The sequence below is a fragment of the Vitis riparia genome, chromosome 3, assembly GCF_004353265.1.
Source record: "Vitis riparia cultivar Riparia Gloire de Montpellier isolate 1030 chromosome 3, EGFV_Vit.rip_1.0, whole genome shotgun sequence".
Lineage (NCBI taxonomy): Eukaryota > Viridiplantae > Streptophyta > Magnoliopsida > Vitales > Vitaceae > Vitis > Vitis riparia.
Genome location: NC_048433.1, coordinates 1,661,489 through 1,687,108, shown reverse-complemented (window position 1 = coordinate 1,687,108; position 25,620 = coordinate 1,661,489). Strand labels below are relative to the sequence as shown.

General features: G+C 38.6%; 1 protein-coding gene across 1 annotated transcript; it reads left to right on the top strand.

Annotated features, from left to right (window-relative positions):
* Positions 1-545: 545 nt before the first annotated feature.
* Positions 546-23,850, top strand: LOC117911350 (RNA-binding protein 39). The gene is made up of 14 exons (XM_034825690.1): positions 546-648; positions 2,586-3,253; positions 7,722-7,803; positions 7,905-7,961; positions 17,293-17,348; positions 17,607-17,841; positions 18,704-18,790; positions 18,911-18,985; positions 20,548-20,631; positions 21,639-21,703; positions 21,814-22,063; positions 22,144-22,232; positions 23,252-23,366; positions 23,453-23,850. The coding sequence occupies exons 2-14, from the start codon at positions 2,661-2,663 to the stop codon at positions 23,492-23,494; spliced, it is 1,830 nt and encodes a 609-aa protein (XP_034681581.1). The 5' UTR covers positions 546-648; positions 2,586-2,660; the 3' UTR covers positions 23,495-23,850.
* Positions 23,851-25,620: the final 1,770 nt, after the last annotated feature.

Genomic DNA, 25,620 nt, shown 5'->3' with positions numbered 1-25,620 from the left:
TAATTATAAATTGTTTCAAGTTAATTACAATGATCCGGGTTTTCAAATACCTATTCTTAATGGTAATTTTTATCTTGAATGTTTTCTTTTGGATCATACTTTACATTTGTATAATTATTTTAAAAAAATTATCGTTAAAAAAATAAATAAAAATATATGAAGTTATTAAAAATCAATTTTTTACCAAAAAATTATTAAATGTGTCGAGTAAGAATTTTGCTCGAATACGAAGAAATGAAATATGTTTTTCGGTTTCATACCCAATTTGAAAAAAGGATTAAGGTGTGTGTGTGTGTGTTTTTTTTGTTTTTAACTTAATTTTTGAAAAATAGAATCATTTTTCTATTACATTTTATGCTACTTTCAAATTGAACGTGTTTTTAGTAACAGGGATTAATTATAATAAAAATATCCCAGAGTAAAAATAAAAGATCCGCCAGCAGTGTGGGTCAAACCCGGGGCTCCGCGCTGCACCAACCACCAACCCGAGAGCCCACACGCTTTAAATCATGTGACGCCCAATTTCCCAGTCTGTTTGCCCTAGTGCTCCAAACTCGACCCTACACATCGTCTTTAGCCTCGAGAGGATTTTTCTTCTTCGACCAATTCTTCCTCACCGTCGTTGTCGGAGAGTTGGAGAGCTCTGAGGTAAGTATTCTCTTTAAATCTCTCTACAAACCCTAGCTTCATTCTCCTCCTAGGGCTCAGCGCTGTTGCAACTGAAAATTTTAATTTTTACTAAATTTATTTGGTAGGCTCCATTGAGTTTCTGTTTGTTTCAATGAGGAATTTAATTGCAGTGTCGGGGGAGGAGGGGGGCGAAGATTATTTTATTTTTTTCCCTGGAATGAAGATATGAGGCTTTTAATATATGCATTAAGTTTATGTTAATTAGTTTGGAACCTGAAATGGATGGGAAGGATGTTGTAGGAGAAGGAGTGGGATCTAGGCATGTTGTGGTAGGTTGAGGTTGACGTGGCTCAGCTCAGAGGTCAGAGGTGAGTAATCTCTAAAGCTGCATTTACAAACCCTAGCTTCGTTCTTCTCTTGGATTTCATCATGGATGCCATCGAAAACTTACATTTTTTTTTCTAAATTTATTTGGAACTCTCGGTTGAGTTTCTGTGGGGAATTTAATTCCAGTCAGAGGGAGAATTTTTCCATGGAGTGAATCTTAGGGGGTAATGATATTCATAAGGTTTGTTTAAATCAGTGTCGAGCCTGAAATGGAATTTTTGGGAAGATGGGGCCAATGTGGTGAGGTTTGTTGCTGGGAAATTATAGGAGAAGGAATGGGATCTAGGAATGTTATGGTAAGTTGAGGTATGAGGTGAGTAATCACTAAAACTTTGTTAAAATCCTAGCCTCATAACCCTTCTGGGTTCACCACTATAGCAATTACAAATTTTCCCCTTTTTGGTTTCTAATTTTTTGGGGATGCTTGGTCAAGTGTCTGTTTGTCTCAATGAGGAATTTCATTTCAGTTGGAAAGAAAAATTTTCCCTGAAGCAAAGCGAAGAGGCTAATAATATAGGCATAATGTTTGCATAAATTAGTGTTGACCCTGACATGGAATGGGAAATTTTCTGTCAAAACAAAGAAGTGGGGCCTTTATGATCTGGTTTGTTGCTGGGAAATTGTGGAAGGAATGGGATATAGGAATGCTATAGTAGGTTGAGGTTGACATGGCTCAGCTCTTAGATGAGTAATCTCTAAAACTCTCTTTACAATACCTAGTTTTATTCTCCTCCTGGGGTTTACCAATATTGCAGTTGAAGGTTTCCTATTTTCTTTTACATTTCCTAAATCTATTGGAACATCTGTTGGGTATCTGGTTATTTTATCCCAGTTGGGGAGAGTTTCTTTTCCCTGAAGCAAATTTAAGGGTGTGAGACATCACTAAATATCCATGGGGTTCTGCAATTTTATGTTTACTGGGAATTTTTTTTTATTGTTGGAACAGAAAAGTGGTTCTTTGTGGTTTTGATTGCTAAGAAATTACAGAAATAAAATGACATCTCAAAACATTAGCGTTAAGAAATTTCATGTCTGGATATTATTATTATTATTATTTTTGAATTTGCATAATGTTGGTCATGGATTTGTAGAAATAAGGGCTCTTTTTAAAAGGTTTTTCTTGTTTTTCCCCTTCTCTCTGTGTGGGTTTCAGTTTGAGAAGTGTCGTTTGGGAGTTTGGTCGAATTTGGCCTTTTGGCTTTCTAAATTAATTTGCAAAGCTCCATAGAGTTTTTGTTTGTTTAAATGGAAAATTGAATTTCAGGCCAGGAGAAGAATATTTTGCCCTGAAGCTAACCTAAGAGGCTAGTATACATGACTGGATATCCATGAGGTTTGCATAAACCATTGAGGCCAGGATGGATGGGAATTTTTTTCATAGAAATGAACAAAAAGAGCCTTTGTGCTCCGATTTATTGCTATAGAAATGTTGTGGTAGGTTGGGTAGATATTGCTTTGGACAGAAACTGCACAGCGAATTCAATGGACCATTAGTGTTTAGAAGTTTCTGGAATTGATAGTTCATTTTCATGTATTTTGTTTTTCTATTTGTTTGTTGTTGGTTGCAGATTCTGTTGCAATAAAGGTTATTTCTTGAGGGTTTTTTTTTTCAAGTAGTAGCTTGATTGATTAAAAGTTGAACAATGGATTTTGATGAGTATGATTATTTGGAGAAAACTGTTGAAAATCCTGAATCACAGAAAGTGAAAGAGACCGTTAATGGGGGTGATGAGACTGTTAAATCAGGGGAAAAGGAGCGTAGTCGCAGTTCAAAGCATAAGAGTGAGGACAATGATGATGATTTGGATCGCCGTTCGAAGCGCTCAAAATCTGGAGATGATTCTCGTGATCATGACAGGCGGAAAGAGAGGGGATCATCTCATCCTCGCTCATCATCCCGAGATGGAGAGAGGGACCGCCACAGGAGTAGCCGTGAACACAGAGAAAGAGACCGAGACAGAGACAGGGATAGGGAGGAGAGGAATGGGAAGGAGAGAGACAGGGAGAAAGACAGAAACAGAGAGCGGGATCGTGATCGGGATAGGAGAGAGCGGGATCGCGAAAGTGAGAGGGAGAGAGAGAGGGAGAGGGAAAGAGAGCGTTCCCGCAGAAGCAGGAGCCGATCAGAAAAGCATCTAAGTGAACGGGATGAGAAAGACAGGGAGAGGAGTCGGGAAAGGGAGAATAAAGAAAGAGAAAGAGAGAGGGAGATAAGGGAGCGGGACAGAGAAACCAGGTAATTACCCTTTTTTATGTACTCATCTATTATACTTTATGATTGTCACATCAAACTACATAACTGATTTAGCATGGCATATGTCTATGGAACCATTCATTGCATGTGACTGACTTTATCATTTCTTATGATGTTGGATAGATTGGTGCAATTGTATATTGCAGAGTTTCCTGTACTCTAAATTGACTTCAGTTTAACCAGAATACTGTAGATAAATAATTGGTTGAATTCAGAATGCATTTACTAACTGACTAAATTCTACAAAATCAGTTGTTTGTTGTATTGGTTCCATGGCTCTGTATTGAGGGTATTTTCAGTTTAAAGTTGCCACAATAAAAGAGGAAATAAATGCTAACTGCAATTGAATTGGATATCTTATATATGTTTTTGTGAATGTGCTTGTTCAAATCAAAATGAAGCAACTAAGCTTGTTTAAAATGTTATTGTTTTTTGAATCAAAGATTGTCTTTGGATGGTTATATTTCATGTTAACTTGCAATGAGCTACAAACCATGCTGGATGGTGTTAAAATTTCTACAAATAGGGTATCTTGTTAAACACATGTCAACAGAACCCGCCAATTAATTTTTATTTTTTTCAGTTGAGAGTTGTCAGAAACTGATGTTTCTTTCCGATTGAAGATTGGGAAGTAAACAAGTTTAAGATATGTTTCTCCTAATTGTCCTAAGTGAGTAATATTGAGAAAGAGAGTAGATTTAGAGTTATATTTAAGAGGACCTCTTGCTGGAATGCATCAATAAACGTCCAAACATGCTAAACAGCTTTTAAAGTTGTGATATATAAGCAGTAATTGGTTGGAAGATCAAGGTAAGAGAATTACTTCATGTGCAATTTTGGAGGGTGATCATGATGGTTTTAATGGAATTATTGTGGGGATGGGAGTAAGGTATCCTTTTGGAATGACTCTTGGTGTGGGGATGTCCCCCTTCATACTTGTTCCCTGGACTTACATATATTGCTTTGAATGAAGGCATAAGATGATAGATATCAAAGTTTCGACAGGAGAGGAGAAGCATTGGGATGCAGATCTGTATTTTTGTTTTTTTTTTTTAATAGTTAATAATGATTTAATTGGGAACTCAGATCTGTTGAAACTTCTAACTACAGAGAAGTTGCAGTTGGAGATTCCCTTTGAAGTTTTGAAAAGTTTTATGAGGTTGATGTTGAGAGAAGCATGGTAGAGATTCTGTTCAAAATTTTTTCATTCTTAGCTTCTGAGGGAAAGGGAGAAGAAATATTGGTTCCCTTAATTAGGTCAAAAAAGTTTCTCTTTCAAGGTCCTTTTTACTATGTTTCTTGATCATATTATATCGTCCACTCCTTTTTTCTTTGATTTCAGACTTATTAGACTTGAGTTTGCAATTAGTATTATTAATTTATTATTAGGAAGAGGGGAGAGGTAACAGTTGTGTGTGTTGGGTGGGGGGAGTGTTAGTCTTTGAGGGAGGCCAGGAAACAATATGGTAACAGCTTGTGCTTGTGAAAGCATGTTTGGAGGGGGATGGGTGGGAATTCTCTTGAGTTTATTGTAACTGGGTTTTGTTTTTTCCTTAATATGTTTTTGTTGGGGTGGGGGGGTTTGTGTTGTTTTTGATTTGGTTGGTATGGATGCACAAATTGTTGGAAGTTGACACAAGATTGCTGACTCTATTTACCTGGAAAAGCAGTAAGTGGGTGGGCATTGATTTCTCTCGTGTTGGTGAGTTTTTTAGGAGATATTTACCTAGATGATGGCAGGTTGGCTAGGAAGGTTTTGATTTGTTTGGATGGATGCACAAATTGTTGGAAGTTGACACAAGATTGCTGACTCTTGTGCGTTTTTATGCACTTTTAATACATTCTCTTATAGAAAAAAAGATTGATGACTCTATTTAGTCCTTAAAGTGGCAAATTTTGCGTCAATGTCAGGTTACCTGGAAAAGTAGTGAGTGGGTGGGCCTTGATTTCTCTCATGTTGGTGAGTCTTTTAGGAGATATTTAGCAAGATGATGGCAAGTTGGCTAGGATGGTTTCTTAGGGGAGACAGGAAAGCAGTAAGGAGGCTTGGCCTTCTATTTGCTGTACACTGTTTACTGAGAGATTGTAAGAAAAAGAAAATATTTAAAGGTTTTGAGTTATTGGTATTGGAGCTCAGAGTTGATCTTAGAATCCTTACCTAACTGGAAAATGGAAGCTATCATGGGTAGAAGAATTTTATTTCAAAGTCAGTTTTTGATAAGTTGGGTATGGCCAGGACTGAAGAGTGATATCTTTTTGCATCTTTTCCTTTTCTTTATTGCACTTTTTAAATGTATTGTGTATACTTCCCATGTAATAGGGTAGGGCTTCTGTTCAGTGTGCTTTATTTTAATGTTTTTTTATCTAAAAAATAAAAAATAAAATCTTGAAGGTTTATATTTAATTGTAAAATTTGTCTGGTAATGTTCTCTGGGTTTTACTGCTCAGTTATTGATCTATGAAAGTGTCTTGTCCAGTAGTAGTAAAAAAATGGTAACCATATGAGGGAACAAACGTATAGTTTTGAGTAAAAGGGTACTTCTGTGTGTTTTCTTTTTCTTTTCCTTTTTTTTTTTTGCATTTTTTTGGTTGGGGGTTGGTATGTTGTTGTTTGTATGAGGCTTTCTGCTATGTGCAGTGCCAGGTGGTACATCTCCCAAGGTTTGCATGCGTTTTTTTGCCCTGAGTATTCTGTTAAGCTCACTTGGAAATCACTTTAAACCCTCAGTTTTGTGTCCTTTTACCCAGGATGATAAATCTGTATCCAAGACCAACTGGATGCCAGTCTTGTTGGTTTGGAGCTCACAAAAGTATTCTTGGCTGTAAATAGATTCTATTTGTCAAATTCTTGTCTCCTAGTATAATTCTCACGTGATTCGGGGATTTTATACTATTATCTAAATGATTCTTTCGCTAGTAGTGCTTAAGTTTCGTATAACTGTTTGTGCTATTTAACAGTCTTAAACATTCTCAATATTGAACATTAGATTCTGGGAACTCGCAGATATGCTAGAGCAATCTTCAGATGGTCATTCTGGCAACTGAGCCAGGCTCTGGAACTCAGGTCATGGGTTTTAAATGTTCCATCCTAGACTCTGTGGAATCTATTTAGAAGCTTGCATTGCAAGATTGGGGTTTCAATGTTGGAGGTTTTGACAGGGGTGGTGATGTCATGTTATGATTTTCGTTATCCTCCACCTTTGAACTCAGTTGCTTAATTATATTTATTCTGTTGCAGAAATGCTGATGAGGGAGTGATGGCCTTTGCTTAACAGAAGCACTTCATCTTCTGATGCTTGTGGGAAATTCAATGTTCAGTTGGCTACAAGATTGGCCAACAATTCTTTTGCAGGATTTATCATATTGTGATTAGTATGTTGTTTGATTGCCCCTGAAGTTTTAGGTTTTCGATGCCCATAGAGCTTCCAACCTTGGGTCTTTTTGCCTTCTTCAAGTTTCAATACTTTTAGGCTTCTTTGTTTCAGCAACTATGCAATTGATTGCAAGTTGTTTCCAAAGTCATCACCTCTAAATGAACTTCTACTTTATTTTTTTCTCTCTTTTGTGGTCATAGGCTCATAGATTCCAATTTTGTATTCCCTTGTCTGCTCGGCACTAGCATACCGTCATCATCATCTTTTGCACTATCACTACTATCATCATGATCGTCGTCTTTTTTAGTACCTGTTTTCTTTTTCTTCATAAAATCTATACAATTTGCACATCTTGGAGATTTCATTTTTAAATTTCATGCTACTCTCTCTCTCTCTCACATTTTTGATTGTGAAACTTTAAAGTTTCAACTTTTTCTCTATGATTATCAATTTCATCAGATGCATTTTTTGTTACTTCTGATTTTCTTTCTTCTATCAATATTATATTGTAATATTATAAAAGTTTAGAGCTTGCATCGAGTCCTTTCACACTGCTGTTTATGCAACTTGATTACGTAGTTTACATTTAAGATTAGGTTGTTTTAGAATGGGAGAAAACATGTTGTTAATCCCTTTTTCAGAAGCTGGTTCATATGGTTAAAAACTTGGTCTCGTTCTACCTATTTTAAATTTGTTCTCCAGGTTGTTTCTTATCTATAAATTAAAAGTTTCTTGATTTCATCATATATGAAAATAGGTCCAGTTGGTTTTGACTTTGTGCACTTCCTTGCAGGACTATGCTACATTGATTTGCCCCTTATAAACTTGCAGAAAAATTTTGTCATTTTGGAATTGTTCTTTTCTTTCTTCTCACTTAATTTTTTTAGGCTTTCTTCTGTCTTGCTTAATAATTTGAGGCATTTTGCCACATTAAACATATTGTCATTTCAAAAGGCAAACATTTTTCCTAAGTTATTTTCTGTTCTCTAACTTGTTTATTTTTTATCTTGTGCATGGTCATTTTCATCAATGAATCATCAAGTTGGGTTAATTTTGAGATTTCCATTGTCTTGCAGGCGACATAAAGATAAAAAGGAAGAAGTGGCAGAGCCAGAGGCTGATCCTGAACGGGATCAGAGGACTGTGTTTGCTTATCAGGTTGTCCTAATGTATTTGGTGATGCATTTGTTTTTGTGCCACACCTTTGTTACCTGCACTTCTGTAGTCCCTGACAATGTTTCTGTTGTCAATTTCGTCAGATTTGTTTGAAGGCGGATGAAAGGGATGTCTATGAATTCTTCTCGAGAGCTGGCAAGGTCTGTACTTGTTTTAATATTGGGTGACATGGCTTGTGATCTTCACTATTTATTTCACAGTTAGTACTAGGCTTCATCCCCTTTGGATGCAGTAATATACATACTCTAGTACTTATGTCATTAATTATTTGCCTTACTCTTAATTTATATATGTGTTTGTGTATTATGGATTAATTTCACAATGCAGTTGGACTCAAAAAGAAATCCCTAAATTTTGGAATGTCTTCAGAGTACTGGAGCTTCATATATGAATTTGATACTCTCATTCATGATTCAGATTATTTGTATCAGACTAGGTTCTTTGTTGGTATTTATGAATGTGAGCCCTGGTAGTGTGGTTCAGTTTCAGGTAAAAAACTTTGACATGGAGCAAATAATGCTAGAATGCTCCCTAAAAATCATAGGAAAACCAAAAAATAAATTGTGAATTTATAAAATTAATAAAACGCCACATGTGTTTCAGAATGCCATTTTCGAGTGACTTATGATCCTATTACATGTCATCATCTGGTATTATATAGCCAATTTGATTAACAAATACAATTAATAGTATGTGTCTTTTTAGCCTTTGAGGTCTACCTCAAATGGTAAAGAGTTGGGCTGGGGATTTAGGAGGGGTTCAAGGATTGGGTCCCAATAGGGACCAAAAAGAATTTTTTTTAGTATTGGACATTAAGTTGCAAAACATTTATTTTTTTTTTTGATAAGCAAAGGCACAAATATATTAAAAAGGGAGCTTGAAAGGCAACCCAAAGTATACAGAGAGTATACAAGAGAGACCTAAAACAAGCAACAAAAACACAAACACTTACCGGCCCTCAACTGGAACCCAACCAATCCACAAAGGAAAACAAAGATAAAGGGCCTACACCTATAGAAGAATTAGTCCAGGATAAGAGGTTACAAACAAATGAGTTTTTCAATCTTTGAGTCGACAAAGCCTCGTTATCGAAGACTATCCTATTTCTTTCCTTCCAAATTGTCCAAAATAGACAAAGAGGAGCTGCCCGCCAAACCTTTCTTTGATTCTTATCCTTGAAAGAGACATACCAACTTAATAGAATGTCTCTCACCGAAAACGGCAACACCCAATTGACCCCAAAAAGAGAGAGCAAGAGGTCCCACAAAATCTTCGTCTTAGAGCAGTGAGCAAGAATATGGTTTATCGATTCCTCTTCAACGCAACACAAGCAACATCTATTGGCTAAGATCCAGCCCCTCCTCTTAAGCTGATCTTGAGTAAGGACCTTCTCCCAAGACGCTTCCCAAGCAAAAAAGCTCACCTTTGAAGGAACATACGGACTCCAAATGATATTACCCGGAAACGAGACTGCACCGCTATGCTCAAGGGACTTGAAAAGCGATTTTACAGTGAAAATCTCGTTTTTCGTCCCTCTCCACTGCATCCTATCCTCCCCATCAGCCTCCAGCCTCTTCCCTTGAATGGACGATAAGAGTCTCTCCACTTCCTCCACCTCCCAATCGTTGAAAGGTCTTAGGAAAAGTGGAGACCACCCTCCCACTTCCCCCATTGGATCCCAATAGTCCGCAACCCACGCATCTTTAGACCCCGCTAAATCGAACAAAGAGGGGAAAGCCTCACAAAGGGGGGTATTCCCGCACCAAATATCTTTCCAAAACCTCACCCTTTTACCATCCCCCACCGAGAAAGATACATTATTGTGCAAAAGCAGCCCTTCCTTGCTGATTTCCTTCCAAAGCCCAACCCCATGGCCCTCTCTAGCCCCACAAGTGCTCCACCCTCCTCTTTCCACCCCATACTTCGTACTAATAATAATCTTCCAATAAGAATCTCCTTCAACCGCATAACGCCAACTCCATTTGCACAAAAGGGCTCTATTAAGATTGGATAGATTTCTAATCCCCAATCCACCCATCTTTTTATGAGTACAAACAACAGCCCACTTAACAAGATGGGGCCTCTTCACCAACGCTCCCCCTCCCCAGAGAAAATCCCTTTGAATTTTCTCAAGTCTTAGCTTAACCACTCTTGGCATGCGCAATATTGACATAAGGTAAGTTGGCATGCCCGCCAAAGTACTCCGGATAAGGGTGAGTCTTCCTCCCTTAGAAATGAATTGCCTCTTCCACAAGGCAAGTTTCTTCCTCATCCGCTCTTCCACTCCGTCCCAAACCTTCACCGACTTATGTGAAGCTCCCAAAGGGAGTCCCAAATAGGTGGAAGGGAGAGATCCCACCTTGCAGCCCAGCTCAGCTGCCAGCAACTCAGCATTCTCCACGCAACCCACCGGCAATATCTCACTTTTGTTCAAATTAATGCGCAGTCCGGAGGTGGCTTCAAACCACATTAATAACCAACTAAGAAAGGCCAACTGCTCTTGAGAGTCATCACAGAAGACCAAAGTATCATCGGCAAACAGCAGGTGCGTAACTTGGATTCCGCCGCCTTCCCTTCCCCCTACCCTGCAGCCTGAGAGAAAGCCCCCTCTCACTGCTCTATTGATGAGACTACTTAAGGCCTCCATTCCTAAGACGAAAAGGTAAGGAGAGAGAGGATCTCCTTGCCTTAACCCCCTAGAACTCCGGAAAAAACCGGAGGGAGAGCCATTGACCAGAATCGAAAACGAGGCAGTGGATATGCACCAACTAATCCACCCAATCCATTTCTCCCCAAAACCCATTCTTTGCATTACCGAAATCAGAAAATCTCAATTAATCCGATCATAGGCCTTCTCTAAGTCCAATTTACACAATATCCCACTTTCCTTTCTTTTCAGCACGGAATCTATGACCTCATTAGCAACTAATGAGGCATCAAGAATTTGCCTACCTTCAACAAAGGCGTTTTGGGAGGAGGACACCACTTTACCCACAACCTTTTTCAATCTATTGGCTAAGACCTTAGCGAGCAGCTTGTAGAGACCCCCCACCAAACTGATAGGTCTGAAATCACTCAAGTCTTCGGCCCCACTCTTCTTTGGGATTAAGACTAAGAAAGTGGTATTCAAGCTTCTTACAAATTTTCCCCTCTCATAAAACTCCTTGAAGAAACCCAAGACCTCATCTTTGACAAAATCCCAACTGAATTGCCAAAAAGCTAGAGAGAAGCCGTCCGGACCAGGGGCCTTGTCCCCATTCAGGTCTGAGAGAGCCAAAAACACCTCATCTCCAGAAAAGCTCTCCTCCAGCCTGGCTGCCTCTTCATCCCCAATGCTGTCAAACTCAATATTGTTGCAGCAAGGACGCCATCCTCCAGGATCTGATAAAAGATCCTTGAAGGCCCTCACCACTCCCCTTTGTATGTCGTGCTCTTCTGAGATCCAGGTGCCATTTATTTTTATCTTCTTCAAGCAGTTCCTCCTTCTATTCGAATTTGCCATCTTATGGAAGAATCCCGTGTTCTTATCGCCTTCCTTCAGCCAAATTTCTCTCGATTTTTGTCTCCATGAAGTCTCCTCCATTAAAACCCATTTCTTGAATTCCTCCCTAGCCTCCTTTCTCGCCTCTAGCTCCTGCTCATTTAAAATTCTGAGATGCTCCTGATTATCCCAGTAGGATACTTTATCCAGAGCCAGCCCTTTGTTCACCCCCACTTTGCCAAAGACTTCCAAATTCCATTCCTTCAGCTTAATTTTCAGGGCCTTCAATTTCTCTGTCAAAATGAAGCTATAGGATCCACTATAATTAAATCCTTGCCACCAGCCCTTCAGTAACTCCTTAAACCCCTCCTCCTTCAGCCACATATTCTCGAACCGAAATGGAATTGGACCTCTCCTCGTCCCACCCCCGTCTAACAGGACTGGGAAGTGATCGGAAACCGGTCTTGGGAGAGAACACTGAAACGCCCCACTGAAGTGATTCTCCCAATCCTCTGAAATCAGAAAACGGTCCAATCTGGACCTTGACTGACCATTCAGCCCTCCACTCCACGTGAATAGCCCCCCATGGAGAGGCAAATCTTTTAGAGCCAACTCCTCAATCACCTCCGAAAATCTTCTCATAGACCCGGTCAAACTGCCTTCTCTACTACGCTCATTAGGAAATCTGACCACGTTAAAATCCCCACCAATACACCAAGGGTCAGACCACAGCCCTCGAATGGCTCCTAGCTCTTCCCAAAACAGCTCTCTATACCGTTTCATGGTGGGTCCATATACTCCCGTGAAGGTCCACAAGAAGCCATCTTCACAATTTTTAAAGCGACAGGAGACTGAGAAAAGACCCACCTCCATACCCATTAACTCCATAACCCTGTTATCCCAAAACACTACTACCCCACCGGCTGCCCCCCTTGCACTCAAAGCACCCCAGCCCAAGCATCTCCCCACTCCCAGACTGTGAACAATTCCTCTGGACATGTCTTCAATTTTGGTCTCCTGAAGACACACCAAATCTGCTCTTTGAGACCTGATCAAAGCCTTAATAACTTTCCTTTTATCCCTATCGTTGGCCCCTCTTACATTCCAAGATATGATCTTTATCTTCATTTAAGGTTCGAGGTTCTGTCCCCACCATCTCTGCTCAGAGCTTTCTCCTTCCTCGCCCCTTTATAGTTGATGGACCACTCTAATTTCTTCAACTCACGATCAAACTTTGTAGACCCCGAAATGTCTTTCTTAATGTTCTGCTCCCTCCTTCTCTTATTCCTTAGGAGCAAGTTCAGAATTTCTCCTTCAAATCCTTCCGTCGAAAAGCCCAGGAACTTGCTAAATCTCGCCAGGCAACTATCATCCCATCGACATCCTCTTCCTCCCGATTCTTGAAATAGTACCTCGAGCTCATCCCCCCTTCCTTCGTCACCCGAATGTCTTTCTCCCTCAAGGCCCATCTCCCCATTGCACCCATCTGCCAGAATAATGCTAAGGGGAGCTGCTCCTCTCCCTCACTCTCCGAAATCAAGCCCGACGCTTCCCCCTCATTCGTCCCCGCCCGATCGAACCCAGAGAAAGGAGTAGAAGGAGAGATTTCCCGACCCCCCACAGAAGACGAAGGTAATCTGACATACCTGGAAGCTTCTTCACGCAGTACTTGATCCATTTTCGGCACCGCAAGGGCTTCCGACTGCGACGCAGCTCTCAGAATGTCGACGATGGGATCCTCCACTATAAAAATCTGACTCTCCGAGCTGCACATCTGAGCCGAAGGACGAGAGCCCGGAGATGCTTCCCCACGAAGAGAGACGGCATCACCAGAGCCTTTCTCCTCGTCTGGTGATTGTGCCCTAGCTCGAGGGCTCCCGAAGCCTTCCCCAAGTAAAAAACAACCTTCCGCTGTAACAGGCCCTACAGGCCCAACACCCTCTCCCTTCTCCCCGCAATAGCCTTTGGGCCTTAAGACACAGCCCAACTTCTCCTGGGCTTCTTTAAAAGACCCCTGCCTTAGCCCGCTTAGATGAGGGAGACCCAGCAGCTCTCCATGGGCTGGCCCTTCTGGCCCGAAGTTAGGCCCACACGCTGGGCTATCCAGCTTATTCAAACAGCAGCCGTCTCCCTCTCTAACCTGTCCATCAGCTGACCCTACTCTGCCCACCACTACATCCCCTGCCTCATAGAGCACAGCGGGACATGGGGAAAAATCACCTCCACAGGCTGACACGGCACTCTTTCCCTTCTGAGGCCTCAACTGCTCCACCTTCTCCCTTTGACTTCCACACCTGAGGTCACCAACAGTCCCACCAGCCTCTTCTCCTTCCCTTGAGCTACCTTCCCCGCTGAATCTTCCCGCCGGCACCACCTTCGTGAACCAGGGAGAAGACTCCCACCAAAGCTGAAGGGAGAAACAACCCGACCCCACAACAATATGGACAGTGCTGGGCAACTCCCTGTCCACGCACCTCACCAGAAGCCTAGCCCATTGCATCTCATGCAAAGAAGATTTATCCTCGGATATGAATCCTCCACATTCATCTCCAATTCTTTTAAGCACCTCCGAGCTTCTTAAATGAAGAGGAAGACCCATCACCCTTACCCAAACATCTTTTGACGATGGTTCCTTGCGAAGACACCCCACCTCAGGGTTCCATCTCTCCAATACTAGGACATTCTCCTTGAAGATTCTTAGACCTCTGTCTAAAACACGCTCAGCCTCATCTGGGGACTCAAAGTCAAAAAGCATTAATCCTCTGCCTAGCATGGCCACCCTCAGATTCCCCTTCAAAGCCCAATATTTTGGTGCCCAGCTACTAACGAACTCCATCTCGGGGCAAACAGATGATCTATGACCCCACCAACCTACCAGACACTGCCTCATTTGTTCTATTCCTCCACGCACTTCTCCTTCCCCCACCTCTATCCAAATAGACTGGCCTGCCCTTCCCAGGCTTTTCCTAACAGCATCAGCATATGATTTCAGCTCCGCCCCTTTCTCCCTCCATTGAACCTTCGAGCCCCCTTTCACCCTCAGCAAGTCCTCTGGCCCTTTATGACCCTGCAAGCCACCTAAGGGGATCACACCAAGAGCTCTCAGCCTCTCGGCCAAAGAGTTCCAACCAAGAGACTGACCCTTTCCCTCTGGAACAATAATGCTATGCTTCTTTGAATCAATGTCGCGGACTGAGCAGAAGATGAACCTGCCTGCCCCGTTCGATCGGCGCTCCATCCTATACCTTCTATTCTCCTCCTCCCAGCCAATAGCCCATTCACTAATGTTTGCCTCTCTACAGCAGACTTCCACTCCATCTAGAAACCGTCTTAAGCTAACCTCCCCGAATCTAATCCATGAGGAGGCCCCTTTGCTTCTCTCCCAAATGCAACCTTTCAGCTTGCCTCCCAACTCCTCAATCAATACTTCGAAAGATTTAGCCTCCACCACGAACCTACTTCTTCCTCCCCTTAATCCACCACCTTCACCCCTTGCTCTCATCTCTATTCTCTTCCATGAATTATCTTGAGGTAGCGATGAGTTTTCTTGTTCCATAAGTTGCAAAACATTTATAGAAAGTAACAAAATGACGAAGAACATTACAAAGCATGGAATTACAATTATTTCATACTACATACCCGATATACATCCTTTCTTGTGTCTACATCCTGTATACATAAGGTGCATCCCCTTTTCTTGGCGCTCTTTTAATAGATTGCTTGGTTTGCTTTCCAAAAAAACAGCTGCTCTTGCAAATGCTACTTAATATTTAAGAATTAACTGCAAGACATGATACCAAAAGACAACTATAAGCATGAAATATATTTTTTTTTATTACTAAATGAGATTTGTATTAAAAAGTGCCAAAAAGGGCGCACCAAAGTACACACGATGTATACAATGGCAGCCAGCTATAAACATGAAATATATTAATAAATCCATGCAAATAAACCAAGCGCAAACACTTAAGTACCAAAAAATGCAAATGCTGAATGTAGTCCCAAAATACAGCTATAAGCATGAAGCTGCCGATCACCCTCTCGTCCACGGTCCTAGAGTGATCAGCATTTGAAATCTAGATGTGAAAAATATATTTTGTACTTATGTCTGCAATAGATGATTTATGCATCTGTTATGTACAAAGTTTACATGACGTTTAAGTAATGAACTAATGAATAACTATCCTACCATAAATTTTTTTATTACCTATCAAAAAATAAAAAATAAAAACTAGAATTACCTTTTTAATAGTGGCCTAGTGGGGATTAAAAACCAAAAATAGTAACTTAACTACTGAACATAGTGTTGAAGACAACACTTGTGATAGAGAGGAAGGTTAAGTAACAATCAAGATTTGAAGAATGACCAACTCTACAGGACTAGCCCCATGTTGAGTGGCAATGGAGCTGGACATCTGGATTGTTACCACTGGTTCAACTTCTGTGGCTGTAGAAGGTTGAAAATAGAGAACATTAGCAAAAAATTATAACTATATATTTATATATATTTTTCAATCCTTAGAATATTATCCTGTGGAAAAAATTGCCATTATCATGTCCAACATATGAATTTATAGAAATCAGGTGGTATTTAGGAAGAACCATCCCAACTTCTTTCTTGTTAATGAGAAAGCTATGATTAACTTCCAAAATCTGCAAGGTTGTTTGATTGATTCTTTTATTCAGAATGAAGGACGTAGTGTCCTTCGAGTGGTTGAAAAATGGATTCGATGGATTCCTCCAATAGATGAAAAATTTAAGCTAAATTTTGATGAATTAAAGATGGGAAATAAAAGTGCTTCCAGAGGAGTGATCAACGCTCTAATGGAATTATTAAAGTAACTGCAAATGGGCATCTAGGCAGTGCATCAATAACTGTTGTAGAATGTATGACTTCAAGAGATGAGATGCTACCACTAGAAACAATGGATCCCTTAATCTGGAGATTCAAGGTGATTATAAAATAGTGATAGATTGCTATGATAGAAAGGATAACATTCCCAATTCTAGTAAGATATTAACTGGGGGTCTTTGGAAGTTAACTCAAGAGTTAAATATTTATAAATGTTATCATAGTTATAGGGAAGCGAATAGAACAACAGATTTTTTAGCTAATAAAGGTATTTGCAAAGTAGTATCTATGATTTAGAAGTCATATTTCCCTAGGGATGTTATAAAATTTGGATTTGAAGGTTGCTTTGGATCTCCTTTTGATTTTTTTTATAGATAAAAAGGTAAATATCTTAAAAAGGGCTGCCAAAAGAGTGACTCAAGGTATACAAATCATTTACACCAACCGCCAAGCGGCAGCACCAAAAGCCATAGCTACAATATAGGAATGGCTAAAACAACGCCACTCTCCCTCAACAAGATCCCAACCAATCATAGAAGCTAATGAGAGTTGAAGGAGCATCATTTATAAACATCATAGTTGAAAGAGCTTATATTGTGTTTATTTTTAATTTTATTTTTGGGTAAGAAAAATGGGGTAGAGAACTCTTTTTCTCGTTGGAGCTTTACTATATGAGATGAGGCTGAATAATGGCAAAGAAAGGAAGACAAGGTTGCAAACTAGTTTTTTAAAAGACCTTGGGAATATGTTCAAACAAAATATGTGTTGTGATGCATTCAGCTTGTTGGTGCTGTTCAACTCTGAAGAGACGAATCATGTACATTCCTTGAAACCACTGAAGTGTTTTCTTGTTGTCAGATCAAAGCTGAGAACAGGAATTTTGGCTGATTTTTCAATTGTATATTTTCTAGATCATATCAACTTTTCATGCAATTTGTTTCGCATGAACATGCATGCATGTGTACTTATGCCTGGGTGCATGTCCAACCTGCCTGTTCTGGTGCAATTGCAATGATGATATAGTACCTTTCATGGAGGATCATTTTTCTGCAAGCTGATTCTTTTTGTTTCCCCCCCCTCCAAAACTTACTATGATTTTTCATTAATTTTGCTAACACCTTTCAATCACAAAGTTCAGGTACGAGATGTGAGGCTTATTATGGACCGCAATTCAAGACGTTCCAAGGGAGTTGGGTAAGTTTCTTTGTACAATTTGCTAAGATAATCATCTTGTAATAAATGTTTGGTTACTTGCATACCTTGTAATTAAATGATTTAAACTGTTGGCCTGATACACACACACATATTTGCGGTTTTGGGGGGAGGGGCCAGCCATGCTTGGTTTGAAGTCTTGGTTGCTGATGCTCTTTAGTGAATATTGTCGCCAGTGTGATCATTCTTTACATTCTTTTCCTTGATAATATTCTGGTCCTAATATAGCTTTCTCCTCAGATACATTGAATTTTATGATGCAATGTCAGTTCCCATGGCAATAGCACTCTCTGGTCAGCCTCTCCTTGGTCAACCGGTGATGGTCAAGCCATCAGAAGCTGAAAAGAATCTGGTTCAGTCAACTACAGCTGCAGCTGGTGGACCTGGAGGGCTTATAGGGCCCTATTCAGGGGGGGCTAGAAGGCTGTATGTTGGGAATTTGCATTTCAACATTACAGAAGATCAACTTCGCCAGGCAAGGATTTTTAATCTCTCCATCTACAATGAAAAATAATGGATCTGTTGATTTTTGCGATTGACATGAGTTCAGCATGATAGAAATGCATGGAAATGGGAAATCCTGAAACAAGGGCATGGATGTGGCTAGCACATGGCAATACATACACATAGACTAGATGTAATGAATAAATATATTTGATTAACCTATGTTTTTGCACTAGCAATTTTATAATAGGAAGAAGTTATGCAATAGTGTATATATTAATGCTATATATACTTATCATTATCTTTCATTTGCTTCATTGAAGCAAAGTAGTCATATTTTAATGTGTCCACCCAGTGTTTGATCCTGTGTGTGCCCTGGTATAGTGTGGGAAAAATGTTTTAAAATTACAGAAGTGTTTGAGATGTGTCCAACAAGCCTGAGTGTTGTATTAAATATAATTCCCAACATGGACAGAGGTCCTCTACACAAGTTTCCATTTTACATTGCTATATGACACTGAGGGATGCAGAATTTACTACAAACAATTGTTGGGACTGGAGTCTTTCTTGTGGCTATGGCAATGGGTGATCTTGCATGGGTGACCCTGACCAAGCCTGTGACTTATGGACTTGGTTGATTTGTTTCATGAATTTATCTTGTTTATCAATTATGAGAAATTTTTATACATTTTAGATATCTTATGAAAAGGTCTACACTTTACACAGGATTTTTAAAACAAGCTCATTGCTTTCTGTCAACTTTTTGTTGTTGTAATTACCACGAGCCTTAGAATTCTTGTTAGGAGGATAAAGTATTGTATTTCTTCTTGGAATTCTAGACTTTGTTCTTTTTCCATGGACATGGATCAGTTAACATGATGTGGAATATGCAGGTATTTGAACCGTTTGGTACTGTAGAACTTGTGCAACTGCCTACTGATCTGGAGACTGGACATTGCAAAGGTTTTGGTTTTGTGCAGGTGAGTATGATGTTAACATGTTATGCTTTAGGAAGTGGCCCAAGAAGGCTTTTATATTGTTTTTTAAGTGGAAATCCAATTAAAATTGTAGGCTCATGTAAATAAGTTGGTCTCTTGCAGTTTGCACGTCTAGAAGATGCTAGAGCTGCACAAAGTTTAAATGGACAATTGGACATTGCTGGGCGGACAATCAAGGTAACTCCACTATTATTCTTTCCCATGCATGTCCCCATGCTTATTCATAAATTTTATGGTCAAAATTCTCATCCCTGTTAAATATCAACCCACAAGGATTAAATTTTTTAAAACTATTGAACTTTTTTTCAGTGAAAAAATAAGATCCTTGCTCTGTTTTTTCAGTTAGAACATGCATTAGTAACATATGTAATCAGAAAAGACATGGGTAGATTTATATGGATCATGTATATTTTTTGGTGGTGGATTAGAATGTACATGGCTGATAGTTCTTTGTCCATGTTGTGGACTTCATCGATTGGCTGAGCTCTAAGTAAGGTGAAGGAGTTGTTTTTTGTGCTTTCTGCAGCATTGTTTGGCCTTTCGGCCCCTTTGTAGACAACGTATATGCCTGTACATGCCCTTCCGTTAGGCACTTTTAGTATGTTCTATCTTTGCCTATCAAGAAAAAAAGAAAATTCTAAGTATTGGCTGATACTGGGACAAAGTGCCTAATATACATCAGTGTCCATGTGATCTGATGTGGGTTTATCGTTTGATACATGAATCAAGTGAAAGCATTGTTCAGATAAGTTGTTTAGGTACTGGATGATACCTTTGTAAAGATAGGGAAAAAAGGAAAAGGGTGATACCGTGATATCTCTAGTGCCATTGGTGTATTAGGTTATATAGCTGTGGGATGGCATGACACTAACAATATAGAAACTAGGTTTTTTCTTGTGGAACCCATTGGAATATGGTAATAGGCCAATAAACTGAGTCAAGCCAAAAAATTTGGCTATATCTAGATTTTGATAGTGAGCTCAGCTAACACGTTCAAGCTTCAGCTGTTATGTTTAGTGGACCTCAAGGGTCTTCACAGGGTTAAATGAACTTGTAAATCAAAATAATTTCATTATTCTTTTTTTTTTGGTGGAAGTCATTGAGATGCAAATTTTCTGATCCCAGCATGTTCTGAAAGTCTACTCAATTCTTCATCATCTCTTATTGGCAATTATTATTTGTTGCTTATTTCATTATTTCTTTTGAGTATGTTTTTGATAGGTCTTTTTTTTTTTAAAAAAAAAACTTTTAACCATAGGGCACATTGCCTTGGCGTTGATGGGCCTAATCAAGTCCAACTTTTAGGAAGCTTCTTTCTTCCTAATTGGTGAAGCCCATGCTTGGGGTTGCTCAAGTATATACCTGTCTGCGTTCAAGCTCAAAAGCTTGGGCTTGGCTAATGAGGGAACAAGAAGCTTCTTAACAAGCTGCTGGACCTAAGTTATTTCCAGGCTTCTTAGTATGTTTACAGCCTTATTTTTTAATGAGGTCCACCAATGCTGTCACCAAGATGGATATTTAAAATCTAACTTACAATGCAGTTGAAATGTTTAGTCCAATTCCCATATCTGACATTTTGTTCTCTTTTATTCTAGGTTGTATTCTTCTGTCATTCCCACATGCATGCATGGTGTATAGGGTACACCTTCCTTAATGTTGATTGTATTAAAAATCCTTCTCAGGGATATCATATCCTAGAAGATTGTTTTATATCTGTTCTCTTTTTGGGTTCTGTTTAGGTTTCAGTGGTTACTGATCAAGCAGGATTGCAAGATATTGGTGCAAATGCAGGTGATTTTGACGATGATGAAGGTGGTGGTTTGGTGAGTAATGCCTCTTTTATCCAATTATATATAAGAAGGTTGAAGTATGTTTTGTAACTCAGTGAGGTCATGTTTTGATGTCATTGTCTGTTCAATCTGTCTGGATTGCTCTTGGCTAATCTAGCCAAAGCAATTTAATGATAAAAAGAAAAAGAAAAAAAGTGGTAGTGCTCCAAGTATTGTTTGGCAATTAGTACAACATTTCCATTTAGCTAGAAAGTCTAAGACTGTTGTCAGCATTTACTCATCACAAATGGTTAAATGTCTCATATTATTTGTCAGCATTCACAATTTGATTCCATGAGTAAAAATCAGTCGTAAGTGCTGCAAATATCTAGTGTTTATGACTTGCAATTGCTCTAGGCAATGGGCATGGTTTTGTGTAATGGAATATTTAAGATCAAGCTTCGAAGTGAGAAAATAGAAGCTCTTGTCTCAATGCCTCCTTGTCCTAAGGATGTGTGGTGTGCTGCACTAGATGCTGTTTCTACATGTACACGTTTTATCTTGATTATCCACACGGTTATTTTTATGGCATGACTGGAAATGTGAGAGATGGAGGAGTTGCCTGTGGGTTCTGGTTCTGATTACATCAATTCAAGAAAGAATTTATAATACAAATTTCACGTGAAATTTCTGTTAATTCCTCCTTTAATAATATCACCTGAGTGGCAGATCTCTGTTCTCTTTATTTCAGTGTATTTGGTGCTCTGCAGTTGGGTGTTTTGAAAATACAACTGGGTAGAAACAATTGAAAAAGATGATTTCACACTGTAAGGAAATGTGTAGCATAAATTTTGTTTGCTATATATATATATCATGCATAGGTTCACACACCTTTTTCATTCATGTTCTTTTTTTTATATCTTCTGTTCTGTTGTCTCTTTTGTATATCAATTAACAACTAGTTTCTACTTTTCCTGAATTTCTTGTTAGGATTTACTATGCTCATCTTGATAACTAGCAATTTAATCTGCTGATGTAACATATATTTTTAATGATTTCAGTCCCTGAATGCTCGTTCTAGAGCAATTCTCATGCAGAAGTTGGATCGCAGTGGCACCACTCCAGGGTCTGCATCTTGCCCAGCTTGTATTTGTATTTCAGTTTTTCTTTTTTTTTTTTTTTTTTAAGTAAAGAATTTGATTTAGTTTCTCTTACATCTACTTCCATTTTCTGCAGCATTGCTGGTTCACTTGGCTCCCCTGTGCTTAATAACCCTGGCCTTCCTCTATCAACAGCCCCTATTCTTGGTGCTGCACCTGTAGTGTCGCCTCTTGTTGCTCCTCTTGTACAGGCCCCGGTTCCTGGACTTGCAGGATTGCCAGGTGCTGGTCTTCAAGTTCCAGCTGTTACTGTTCCTTCCATTGACACTATTGGTGTCCCCAGCGAATGTTTGATGTTAAAGAATATGTTTGATCCCAAATTAGAGGTTGGTATTGTGCATCTATTTGAAGTTTCCTTTTTCTGCTGGTATTGCTTGTTATCCTTAAAATGTATGAGCTTTTGCAGACGGAGCCAGATTTTGATCTGGACATTAAAGAAGATGTTCAAGATGAATGCTCTAAGTTTGGAACAGTGAAGCATATCTATGTAGACAAGTAAGTTTAGTACTTTTCAGATTCTTATTTTTGGCGTTTTAGCTCGGGTTTATGAGATAGATGGGATTTGGTATGCAGTGAATGATCGGAAGCTTTGTGCCAATGGATACCAAAAGAAATTCTGATTTCTTTTGTTATCATATGTTATATGTAAACTTTTCCTATATATGGATCAGTTTCCTGATTTTTCCAGTTTACTTGACACCTCATCCTTTTCTAAGCCAACTCACACCAGTGGATTCCCAGTTTGGGCACTAACTGCTATAACATTTGCAAGCAGAAAAAAGAAATTGTAAAATTTCTTTTATAGAGAAGTTGCTTACTGCTGCTATGTTGCCATGTGAGCAAGCAAAATAGAACCAGACTTCAAATTCTTACTGTATAATTTTTCCTTGTGGGAGCCCTATGTGGTGATTTTATATCCCATGCTTAATTTTCTGGTATTACATCTAAGACCTTATGACATCTAGAACCTTGAGTTCCATTTGCTGCATTTTCTCTTCCATTTGGTAACCTTTTTAAGCATTCCTTCCTTTGATTAAATGTTATGGTTATGTTTTGTTCCTGGAAAGTTTGAGGTAAAGAAAATAGAGAGAAAATTTATAATAAAAGAAAAAGGTAAGGAAAATTTATAATTTTTCCTTTGTTTGGATGTCTATGGAGGAAAAGCTGAGGTAAAGAAAATTAAATTGTTGAGGAATGTACTTTCCCCAAACGTTATCTAAGTAATATGGGGAGGAAAATCTCTTAGCATTTTCCCTTCTCTTTTCCTTAGCTTTTTTTTTCCTCACCTTTTCCATGACATCCAAATATAAAAAAATTCATTTTCCTTTCCATTTTTTTTTCACTTTCTCTGTACTTTCAAAGAACCAAACATAACCTAATCGTACCTGCATTTTCTTCAGTGGAGTCTGAATTTTCTGTGATACAACTATGTTGACACATGGGACTGGAGACAATTCAAAGATGCTGTTTCTGCTGCTCAACTATTGTGGCTTATCATTTTATTTGGTTTACAGGAATAGTGCTGGTTTTGTATTCTTGCGATTTGATAACACACAAGCTGCAATAAGTGCACAACGTGCCCTACATGGTAGATGGTTTGCTGGGAAGATGATCACTGCAACATTCATGGTACTCATGCTGCTTATTCAAATTTATAACTTTAAATTTTTCAGCATTCAAATGCTAACTAGTTTTAAAATTGTTTGGATATGCAGCTGCCCCAGAACTATGAGGCTAAATTCCCGGATAGCAGATAAGAGTGCTGGATTCTAGATTCTGGATTCATTGCTGAGTCTAAATCGGAAAGTAGCCAGTATACATGTTAATATTGGCTTTGAATGTACTTGCTCTGATGTTCTGATTAGGATGGCCGATACATGTTGCAGGTCTTTATGTAACAAAAGAACCAGTTTATCATCTGGGTGTTTCACCAATTATAACTGCCACCAAAAGCTCAACAGTGAAAGGGCGGGTTGCTTACAGATTTCGTGAAATTATCACTCTCTTGTTTTTTTGGTTGAAAAATTCAGGACTGTTTGTAAACCTTTTTGCCACTTATTTGTTTATTTTGCCACCAGTTTTCGATATATTCTTTGTGCTATGGACTTGCTAATACTGATCAGGGGATTGTGGGATATGCCAGATGTAGCCTCGTTGGCATGGCGAAGGCAGCTTTGGTACTTTCTCCTTGGTGTGTGTGAGCAAATCTGATCGAAACTGTAGAATAAAGGTTTAAAAAGTTACAACTGAAGTAAATATAAATGAGATCTAGGATAAGTAAATGGAGTGTAGGTCGTTATAAATAAATTAAGTTAATTTTCCCTTCTATTGGGTACTACTTTTTTCCTTTGGTATGACAGGGTCCCATAAAATGATTCCATGACTTATTATCAATTTTGGAAAGTATTCATCTTATTAAGTGAAAATACCATTCAACGGAAAATGATCACATGATTACACTTTTGGCTTCTTTTTATTTTGCAATGGCTTAGATTCCAAGTTCCGTATTTATTATCTTGGTATTCATTAGCTCATATTTAGGTCTTTCTCTTTTTTTTTTTTTAATGTAATAACTTAGCTTTCAATCATGTAAATATTGTCCACTACGTGCTCAAAGGGATCCTCTCGGTTTTAAAATACGTCTAGTAGGTTAAAAAGAATTTATGTTTATATAGCGCAAAAACTTTTTCCTTTATTTGATATGGGATATCATACTCACTTCTTATGTGACATAACGCCTTCATTATATCCCATGGGATTGCAGAGTCAAAGAAATATCTCTCACGGGTCAAACAAACATCTACATTAGAGTTGTGGATTGATTTTGATATCATTTATAATAATTTATTCTAATTTTTATTTTTGACTTCATAGTTTGCATCAATCAGAGTAACACATTCAAACTTCTTCCATGGATACGGAATCTAGACGCACTCTAAAATTTTTAATCAATTCATTCCATTCCAAATCCAATAAGCTCTAAAAGTTTCCACCAATTCATTCCAAATTCAATGAACTGGAATGACGACTGCCCTTACGTCCTGAAGCCTGTCTGGGCATCCATCTCTCTTTTTTATTAACAGTGGAAAATGAGATCTTCTTGAACACTCACCTGACGGGTGGCCTACAGAAGCATTGAATAATGGGTGGCTAGGCATATGGGGAACCTATTGGCCACTCCGCACTAGTGAGAATGATTGATAATATTATCTTTGGTAAAAATGAATCATTTTATAAGTTCTGCCTCCCGATGGAGTTGCTTTTCTTGTTCCATTCCGTAGGTGTTTTCTAGGCAGGCATCCATGCATTCATGCATCCTTTTTATTGATCAACTGGCTGGTTCATTGTATGAGCCAATTTAATAAACTAAAATTTGATAATTTTTTTGTTTATCCTCCGTCCTGTAATGGCCATAGCGTCGGCGTTGGGGCTACAAGTTTGACATCTTCGGTAGAATTTCATATAAAATATAAAGCTTTTTTGTTTTCACGGTATTGTTTAGTTAATTTCATAGAAACCTCTCGAGGTTTAGTGTAGGTTTTAAGTTTCGTCCATTAGCACCTTTATAAATATATTTTATTTATAAATTTTATTTTTTAAATAATTGAATTTAATTGTTAAAGAATTGTTGAACACTCCTATATAAAATATTTTTGAATAAATTCTCTCTAAAAAAATATAAATTTGATAAATATAATAAATTTATAGGGGTGTTAATTGACGAAATTTGAAACCTATGATGACTTAATATATTTAAGCTAAATCTCGAGGGGTATTAATGAAATTAACTCTATTAGATAATGTAATTAACTTAATAATTTAATATAACTTAATAACTTAAATTAAATTATTAAATAGATTAAACACGTTAGGTAAAATAATT